The sequence below is a fragment of the Geospiza fortis genome, unplaced genomic scaffold (assembly GCF_000277835.1).
Source record: "Geospiza fortis unplaced genomic scaffold, GeoFor_1.0 scaffold149, whole genome shotgun sequence".
Classification (NCBI taxonomy): domain Eukaryota; kingdom Metazoa; phylum Chordata; class Aves; order Passeriformes; family Thraupidae; genus Geospiza; species Geospiza fortis.
The window spans coordinates 44956-55452 of record NW_005054671.1 but is presented as its reverse complement, the minus strand read 5'-3'; the positions used below and the strand labels follow the sequence as shown (position 1 = coordinate 55452).

The window sequence follows — 10497 nt, the reverse complement described above, 5'->3', positions numbered from 1 at the left end:
GACCTGCGGGGGTGTTTCCACTCCGCTCTCGGCGAGCTGAGAGCAGACATAAAGGGGCAGGGAATACTCGCACTTTATAGTGAGCTTTGTTCGCATCCAGGGGGCCGTGTGGAATACTCGGTGCTTGACATAAATTCTGATAATTCCTCAGTAAATTAAAAAACAAACCGCTTATCTATATAGAATGAACACTCTCATAAGGTTCATCACTGATGATACGTTTAGTTTCTATTTTCAGTTTTGGTTCCTTTCTGGAATACGTAGTAGATGTCTCTACCTCAAGGTTGCTCTGAAGATTCACTCGTGGTACTGCAGTATCCTCATTTCCTCGCTCGGGAAAAAGCAGTCCTGAGCGCTTTGTCTCTGAGCAGCGCAGCTTTGTGGGAAGCTACAAAATGGGAGGGAGTGCCAGAGCCCGGCCAGGTTGCCGAGGAGGAAGCACGGGAAAGCCGGCTGCAGGCTTTAAGATGGCTTTCCAAAGTGTAAAAGCAGTGTCAAAATGGAAGAAAAAAGATAAGTATGGTACACTGGAAATGCTTTGAGCCTTGAGTTTATTTATTCAGTTAAAAATATGCATAGATCTTTCTAAAAGATAGATCCATTAGCACCCTAGAAAAACAAGTTATTTTAGTACAGGATAAAACCAGAGTGAGGTCCTGCCCAAAGACTTGAAGCTTCCTCCTACCAGTTCACTGTACAATAAAAATATGTTTCTGCTTTTGCATGTGGAGATGTCAGTAAGTGAAACTTGTTTGAAAACTTTGTGTGACTGAAGTGAAACTGCTGGTGAGCTATCTTGGTGTTTTTGTCTCTGTGCAGCTGTGTTTGTGTTGTACCTGGTTTTGTGTGTTGTTTTCATCTCCAGTGCCCTGCTGCTGTCTCAGATGTGTCCAAGTTAAAGGAGTGCTCTTTGGATTTGCTCCTGGTACAGCCCGAATCAGAGTTTTGCAGCATTTGTCTTGATTCTTTTTGTGGGTTTCTGTGGTTTCTGATTGATGATGAGTATATTCTTCTGATACACTTGTCAAGGACTCAAAAGGAAAGCTTGGCCTATCAATATGAAAACTTGGCAAGACTAAAGTCTCAGATATGGACTTCTTGTATGGCTTTCATTAAGTGATGGCATTTTCCAGAAAGATGAGTAGGATCAATAAGCTCAGAAATGCCTGCCTCACTATAAACCTCTTGCTCCATGTTAAAGTACTGTTTTTGTCAAGATGAGAAAAGCTGTCTTGTCATTATGGAATTGTCAAGCTGACCTACATAAGCCTTGATAAAAGGGACCAATAAACTTTATGATAGGATTTTGCCTTAATTTATTTTTTTAATATGTAAATGTTGAGGAACAGAACAGGCTGGGTATAGCTAGTTCTCTTTCTTCTCCTGATCCTTGTTCTGTGCCTAGTTTTACAAATCCAAGCAGTTTTGAAATCTTGGAGTGACTGCTACTGAAAGTTGCCCTGCTTCTTTCTCCAAGCACCTTCAAATACCACATAGGCATCTTTTTATCAGAAAGTAGCTACAACATTTAGTATCTAGGGGCTGAATTGTCTTAGAGTATTTGCATGGACTAGAGCCTCTCATAGTGTGTTTTGGCACTGTTATGTTGTGACATGTAGCAAAATGTGAGTTAGCACCTGTAGAAAGTACTTTGATAACTCTGCTACAAGCACTGGGGCATCGTGCAGATTTTTGTAGTATAAAATTTAATTTGGCTCCAGTTTGCAGGGGCTAATAAGGACCTTGCTACCTGTGGTCTTGCCAGATTTCCAGATGTGAAGAAATGATTGTTTAAATGTTGCTCAGTATTTTTGAAGGAGAGCTGCTCTACATGAGGTCACTCACCAGCAAGGCAAAGGAAACGAGGGACCACTCGCAGCAGAGTTCATCTTACCCTCTTTCCATGTTATTTTGAGGGCAGCTTTTCAATAGAATCAAAGCCACCAGAGCAGATATGAGGCTAAGCAGGTATAAGGACCTGAGTGTTGAAGTTTATGACACAGGTACCTTGGTGTCTGGGAGGTTGGGAGGCAGTGTCATTTTTGTACCTTTTGTGATGCTTGTACCTCTTTGTGCTGAAATACGTGACCACATTCAATGGCTATTCTATATTAGCTTTCCTCAGCATGCAGCTCTAAAGGTAAGGCCTTGCATATGGTTATAAACAGGATAATTTTATCAACTGTTGGAGATACCTCCTCTTATCAAATAGCTGACTGCTGATTAGGCAGTGCAGTGTAGGCTCATTGTGGTTTACTCTTACTGAAGCATAATTACAGCTCAGACAAATTATAATTTAAATGCTACAAGCACTTTATTGGCTCTACTTTATAGCAAAAAGAAAAAATGTTTTGGTCACTAAACTCTACATACACTTTGTAAGCTTACATTAGGAAAACTCATGTGATCTGTATTTTTCTACCTTTGCTCTGTAATTTACATTGGATCCTGATCTGTTTGGAGAATGAAGCATTAGTTCACTAAAATACTCAAGAGGCATTGACTCCAGGGGGGGATTTTCTATTGACTTGAGTGAATTTTGAATCAGATCCAAGGAAATAAATCCAGCTCTTTCTGAAGCCAGTAAAAATTAGCGTGATACTGGGCTATGAGGTGAGGTCATTCCCAGGTCTTCACTCGAAATTAGGTAAGTGGGCTTTGTGAAACTCCCCAGGCACAGAAAAGGGACAGAATCTCCTTTCAGGGAAAGTCGAAAGGATGTGTGAGTCACTCCTGAGGCATCAGGAAACATGCAAGGTGGGGCTGTGACATGCACTGTGATCAGCAGATCACAGAGATGAGTGGCCAGAGCATGATCAATGCCACTGGGGTGTTTGGCAATCGAGGTCTGAGATTCTTCAGAGGCTGCAAACCTGATTGGTTTTGGGTGTACCCTCCCAAAGATAACCAGAGTCTCATCCCTAGAAAATAGGCCATGTATGACACCAAATTGTGAAGCACAGTCTCGTTAGTCTTTTTCTAACAAAATTAATGGCTTTTGAAAATTCATGACTTTAAAATGGTTAAGGCTGACAAAGGTAGAAACAACCAGAAACACTGATGCTCAAAAGTGCCAACGGGTATTTTGGACAGCAGACATTGCTACGTATGTCTTTATATTACAGACTTGCTTAGGAACTTTTTATTAGCACAGCTTCAGAATGTTTACATTCAACTTTTTTTTTGTCAGACTTCATCATCTGCATAGAATGAAACCTTGAAAGAACTGTAGGAAGGGGACAATATTGAGAAATTATGTACAGTACCTTATCCATTGTGTGTTTTTCTGAAGATTCCATGTTGTCACAAGTTGACACATGCTGCTGCTCAAAGGACTGTAATAAAACTGCTGCTTCTATTCCTATTTTATTTTTCCTGCCTTTTTGAAAACCACTAGTAAACAGTTAAACCTTGTTACACTGCTTAGTATAATGAGAACATTTGGAGTCCTGGAGAACTTAAATGTCTTGTGCATATGGAGGTGGTCAAGTATAGAGCCAAGAAAAATAAAAAATAAATGAGCAGTCATGCCCTTCTGTTAGACTGTTTAACTACTTCCAAACACTGTAAAAAAAAAACAAAAACAAAACCAAAACCAAAACAAAACAAAAAACAAAACAAAAACACTAAAAAAACCAAACCCCCCCAAGACCAGAAAAAAAGGAAGCTATTTTACATGTTTGGGTCTTTTTGGTCTGTTTCTAGATCATGACTTATTTTTGTAATGATAACACAGTGTTTGTGCATTTTGACAAGAGTGTCATGCATGCTGAAGATGGAAATTAGCTCAGAGGCAGTGGCAACCCTGACAAAGCTGTCCTCCGCTCCAGAACCCCCAGCTTGGGTCTCTAACAGGTTGGAGACCTTCGAAAGGAAGAGTAGCTACTAAGAGGTACAGGGCTGTTGGTTCAGAGGTTCACAAAACTAGACAGGGTGTAGCCACAGGAGAGAAATGCTCATGCAATTAATGTATGTTCTATTTGTGTCTTTGAGGATTATAGAAACCAACCTGTCTGATACGTTGTGGCATCCTCACCTCTCTGCCAGGGCTTAGTCTTAACTCCAGAGGGTGGGGCCAGTAACAGGTTTGTCACCCTCATCTTTAAGTACCTGAAAATGCATTTCCATGGCTCTAATACTGACAGCATTTTTAGAACATCTTTTGTCAGCATTCGAAACTGCTTAAATTAAACAGCATTAATGGTAAAAATTGTAATAACTCCTCACCCAGACTACTGTGCAGCAGCGAGGCAAACCTTCTAATTTCATACTGTGCCCAGTCCCCCAAGTTTGTAGTGTTTGGAAAGGGCTCAGGGGAAAACACGAGATCACAAGCTGTAGTAAAAGAAGCTCTGTTTACATTAAAATTACTTCAGTTTTGGCATCTAAGATACTTTATTTCCCCTCCTCTTCTAGCTACTCTCTGTGAAAGAAGATACAGACGAAACTTTGCCAAAACACTTGTTGAAGACTGAGATGGTCCCAAGCAGTTTTTACCATGCTTTGTTGCGTGACAGCATCTGTGGGCTGTAGGCAGAACTGAAGCAGATGTTTACACAGACAGTTGTCCTGTCCCTCAGGGTGGTGTTATCAGAAGGCACATTGAGTACTGCTGCCATAAAACTTGCCTGCCACTGAATTTGCTTCTGCTGGGCTTGTGCAGGCTGCCATGGGGTAGTGAGGGCATGGACTCTCTATTTGTCAGGTAACCCCCAGTAAGAGCCCACAGACTGTACCTGGCAGGGAGCAGAAGCCGTGTACTCCTCAATGGAAACAGGGTCACAGCATGCACACAGCAGGCAGTTTCCAGGGAGCAGTTAACATGCTGTAAATCCCCACCCACTCTTGCCTCACTCTAATTTGTGTGCATAGTCATACCCCAAGCAAAGGTGAATAAATACACCCATGAGCTGGGCAGAAAATCTCATCCCACAAGCACCAACACAATGGAGAGCAGAGAGTGGGGTTCAAGGAGTTGGGCAGGCCATTGGTGCTTTGTTTTTTCAGTCCCTCTCTGAAATAAACTGCTTTTGTGTTGTGACTACTTTCACAGTTCGTGAGTTTCCCCTATTTTTTCCAGTTAGCAAAAGCTGTTGCCAAAGTTCATCTGTTTCTCTGTGCACTTTAATTTACAGCCCTTGTACTAGTCACTTTATTGCTTCAAGCTCGGATGAGAGAACTTTTACAACCTGTGATTACTGAACTTGGTGAAACAAGAAAGCTTTTTGACCTGTTGTGGAGTAATTATAGACCCTATTGCTTCTTGGGAGGGGCATTCAATGTTTAACAAACTGTGGCAGTTCTAATTTAACTGTGTGGAGCCTGGACCACTGGATGGGAGTTAAAAAAAGCAAATCCTGGACTTTTTCCAGGTCACATTTTAACTTGTCTGGTTTTAGTCTCTAAAGGGCTGTCCTTGAAGTTCTGCCTTCCCACTACTGAACTTGATGCTGCTCCTTTCCTAGCAGTGCAAGAGCATGGGAGACAAATTATTTGCCTATGAAAACAATTTCCTCTTGCTTCAAAAACTACAGCTACACTACTTTTGATTAATCCTTTCATGGGATGAGTCTTTTGAATGCCATGCCATGCAAATACAGCTCTTGAAAACAGAAAAATTGTCCTGTCTTAGTCACCACTACTGTTTCGTATTATAGCGGCTGTGGTCGTGGACAAAGATTCAATTGTGTTCAGCAACATAAAAACAGAGAATAAATAGATACTGTGTTTGAAAGAGTTTGTGACCTATGTGACCAGTAAACTTTGAAACTGGAAAACAAGATGAGAAATATTAGATGAAATTTACACATTTTGCCCAGTTATAGAATCATAAGCCAGCTAGCTAAACCTTTGAGCATTCCCACCTATTCTTTAGCCACTCAAACAGCTATTATTTAGGAAACTTGCCTTCAGGAAAAGGATTTGGATGTTATTTTGAAAGCACCAATATTTTTCTACTTTTGATGTCCATAGATAATAACGTAAGATATATTTCCTGGATAATGGGTTCCTTGGATGTTTTGTAGTTTAGTGTATTAATGGGTACCTAAACATTACATCAGCGGGGCAAAGCATTTGTGTTATTTTCCAGATGGAATGAAACACTTTTTAGCTGACGCCATTTTATTAAAAAGATTTCTTAAGTCAAATTCTTGAAGCTTTCTCTGTCCAGCTACCTTTTCAGCTGGGACATTTTCGAAGTCTGGTGTTTGTTAGTTGTTTCTGAGAGGAAAGAGGAGTAAAGGAAGAGGTGGAAAGTTCCCATTTTGCAGTGTGAATGTAGGCAATCCAGCCCCTCTGCGCATGCACATGGGCAGCGCCCTGGGCACAGTTGCACACACCTGCTCCTTGTTCCTGCACCTGTCTCCATGTGCTCCTTGCTCCTGCACCTGCCTCTCAGGAAGCCTCCTGCTCTTGGCAGCTGGAACAAATGGCTCCAGGGCCACGGAAGTAGAGAGGAGTCCTGTGTATTAAGGCTCTTTGCACAATTCAGCATGAAGAAACGGCACGGATAACAAATATAGCCATGGTTATTAAATACTTGCAAATCCAAAATGCAATCTTCAGTGGCTAAAGAAGACTTAGGATGTGGTGGATGATGTCAGAAGGTTCAGAAACACTTACAGGAAAACACTGCAGGTCATCTCCTTTCCCTGTAATGTAAAATATGCACAGCTAGTTTTGAGTTACTGATGCTGAGAGGTATCATTCATCTTTTGTGACATGATGGTGAAGACCTAATGTAGTCTCTATCATCTATTTAGTTTTACAGAGAAATAGGAAGTCTTTAGATAAGACTACTTTGTTTCAATTACAACCAGCATACAGATGCCAATCCTTAAAAATAAATCTTAAAGGCTTCCCCTGTCTGCTTGGAATTAGTTAAGTTCATACAGGATGTATCAGTCTATTTACAGTAGGAATGAACAAGCTCAGACTTATGTCCCTGGAGATTTATGGAGATTTGTTGCTGCAGAGTGCTGGGCTGTTTTGAAGCATGCAGAAGCAGCATGTTTAAACATGCACTGTGTTTGCTGGCAGCCTCCACTTTCCTTTACCACTTGCTCTATTAGCCTAGTCACTACTCTCCTTGTGCACTGCATAATTTCCAAATCATTTTTTCCTTAGAGCTCCTGAATTTCTCAGTGCCTGAGAATAACTACAGCTGTTTTGGTACTTAAATATGAGACAACACTGCTGTATGCTCAGATGTTCTTTTCAAGTAAACAAAGCTGGAAACAATTTCCCTGCCCATTCATCCATCAGTGACATATACTTAAGTGGCACTGAATTATTTTTCATTTTAACCATATTGTAACTTTGTCAAAAACAAGGATTTAACTGCAAGTCACCTTTCCAGTATCCTTGCTTACTTGCTCCAGTAGCAAACTGGCAAACTGTGTTCAGTCTGTTATGCGTAGTCCTAGTCCAGGCACCTTGATGCCCTAAAAATTTGTTTCTCACAACTCAATCCTTTCTGTCTCTTCCCGCATATAAACCAGGTTTCTGGTGACAGATGTGGGTTCAGGTGGTTCATCTGTTCCTCTTTACTTTAATCTTGTGACTTGCTACACCCTTTACTCCGAAAGAATTAACCTCATGTCCAAAGTTTGCTTTTTTAGATGTGTGTTTCAGTTTCACAATGGCTCTTTAGGAATGGAGCTCTCAATCCATGAGCATTTCCTTTAGAATGTGTTTGACTGAGAGGCCAGGCAGGTTCCCCCAGCAGGATCAGCAGTCATCTCTACAGGGAAAAGAGGTTTTTTCCTATTTCATGCTCTGCAGGAAGTAGGAAAAGTCTCTAACTGAAAAATACAGATTTCATTTGGGATAATGATTTGTATTTACAAGAATCAATGGTGGTTTTTCATGATTTTGTTTGAAAATAAATACCAGGTGTTTTACCTGTATTATCTTTCTTAGGCAAAAAAAAAAAAAAAAGTTCACTGAAAAGGATATCAGAGGCCAAAGACACCTCAAAAATATCAAAATCTGAAAAAAAGTATCCTAAATGTAATTTATAAAAATACTATCCCTGTGTTTTTCCTCAGTGATGCTTCCTGATCTATCTGTAAACAACAAATACACTGAAAAAAACTTTAAGTCCTTTTTTCATTTAAAGGAATCAAACTGCTCTGCAGCTGCCTTTTTGGACCAAATTCTGGATAGCTATATAACTATATATCTCATAATGGAGTTTCAGTGTATATTTCGAATTTTTTTTTTTTAGTGTATATATCAAATTTTTATTCAGTGTATATATTGAATTTTTTTTATTTGATATATTTTTATATATCGAATTATTGTTTATTTTATTTTATTTATTTATTATTATTTTATTATCGAATTATTGTTTTTTCATTGCTTGGGGTATGACTGTGCACACAAATTAGAGGTAAGATTTTGTAAGAATCCCAGGTCTTTCAAGCCCAGGTCTTAGTAATTTTAGTCATAGAAATATTATATAAAATAAAACATTATATATACATATTTATATAAAATTATATATATGTATATCTATTTGTATATATTAAAAATGTAATTTCAAACTGTGATTACACAGAGAGATGAAGAGTGGCTAAATTGATTTAATGACACCTACAGGAAGGGTTAGGAAAGAGGTACAGCACGAAACCCCGTGTAACAAATGCTGCATTGTCTCGGTTCAAATCGCTGGCGGTGAAACAGCGCTCCCTGATGTCCAACAAGCGACTTGGAAGTCCAAAAGCTCCATCCATTCTTCCCCATATTCTTGGATGAATTGTTCAACAACCTTCTGAAAATTGTAGTTAATAAAAAGCAAAGTTGGGAACCAGTTAATTCCACTATAGAGTCAAGCAAAGTTCTGTTTCGTTATTCTCACTGCGTTCAGGGATCAGCCTTTCCATGTCGATGTTTTTCCATCATGCTTCCACGTTGAACCCTTGAGCCATCCCCATCTCAGTCCTACCTCAGGCTGCAAAGTCCTGCAAGGGAAGGAAGGCAGAGTCCCAGACATTCTCACAGCTCCCTCTCACAAGTTCAGTTTCCTCAAGAGTCTGATCCAGTGTTGTGCAATGTTCTGCATCAGAGCAGGACCTGAGTCCCGGCAGGCTGGGGACAATACACTGCTGGAAGAGTCACAATAACTGTTCAATGACTTCATTGTGACAGATTTTGGAGTGAAAAAAGAAGTCTTTTAATATTTTGTTGCAGAACCACCAGCCCAAAAATTATTTCAGAGTTGGGAGAGCTGTAGGAAGCTCTGTGTGGGTAAAGATTGACACTGTAAGTCACTTTTTATTGATGTAAAGATGTAAAGAATAAGGAAGTATGCATGTCACAATTGTTATTGCAGCTTCATGTTTTGCAATAGGGAATAAAAAAGAAGATTTTTTTCCTGGTTTTAAAGACTGAGATGGTTATGTGGAAGTTTCTGTAACCTGCCCTTCCTTGGTTTTTCACAGTTATCAAATGAACAGTAGTTAATTGATGAGTACTTTGAATTCCTTGATGAAAAGAAATGTACACACACACAAAAAAAAGAACAATTAATGTAGGTAACTCACTGTGAATATGCATCCAAGAAGAGAGCATCTCAAAGAAACAGACTTTTGCTCTGCTGATAGATTTGGTATTGATTTGGTATTGTCCCCACCCTTCAGCCTGCTCCATACAGAGATGTTGGTAGTTGGTGGTACATTTACCACTTGGTATGTTTCTTATCTCTCTCCCTGATCAGAAACTTGGCATGATCTTTCCCTGAATCTAACTCACAGCACGTAAATAATTTAGCAAATTATTAATAGATGATGAGGAAGGTGTAAAGAGGCCTCTCTCCTCATTACCATAACAAATGAGGCCACTTACACTTTAATTGGCCTGCGCAGGAGGAAACAGTGAAAATGGATGTATGTGTTGCCATCTTCCTAGGATAAATCTTTAGTTCTTCTATGAAAAGGCAACAGTAAGATTTCACACTGAACCTTATTAGCAAAGGGATTTTTTCATTCTTGTTGTTACATTTCAATAGACTGCCTTAGACTAATTGCATTAATTGCCTCTGTAGCAGCAGGGTATCCTGCACCTCTATGTTTAATGATCTTTAGAGTCAGGTATCCTTTCTCCTTCGTGTCCCATCTCTCCCGGGGAGACGTTTATCAATCTGGGAAGAAGTTTTAATCATAGAACCACAGAATGATGTGGGTTGGAAGGGACCTTAAAGATCATCTCATTCCAAGCCCCAGCCATGGGCAGGGTGGGACACCTCCCACTAGAGCAGGTTGTTCAGAGCACCATCCAGCCTGGCCTCGAGCGCTTCCAGGGATGGAGCATCCACAGCTTCTCTGGGCAGCTTATGCCTTGTCATCACTCCCAGAGTGAAGCATTTCTGCCTAACATCTCATCTAAGCCTATTCTAAAAGGGAAGGGAAGGGAAGGGAAGGGAAGGGAAGGGAAGGGAAGGGAAGATCTAGCTGCTTCCAGGTCTTGGAGGCCCCACCTGGACTTGGGCAGGGC

The 10497-nt window shown here is 40.3% G+C and overlaps 1 protein-coding gene across 1 annotated transcript in view; it reads right to left on the bottom strand.

The window, feature by feature from the left end:
* Positions 1–8738, bottom strand: part of LOC102033140 (epithelial cell adhesion molecule) — a 15815-nt gene extending 7077 nt beyond the window's left edge. Inside the window, exon 1 of the mRNA XM_031065051.1 lies at positions 8603–8738. Coding sequence (XP_030920911.1) covers positions 8603–8738 — 136 coding nt within the window. The remainder of the gene's footprint in view (positions 1–8602) is intronic.
* Positions 8739–10497: the final 1759 nt, after the last annotated feature.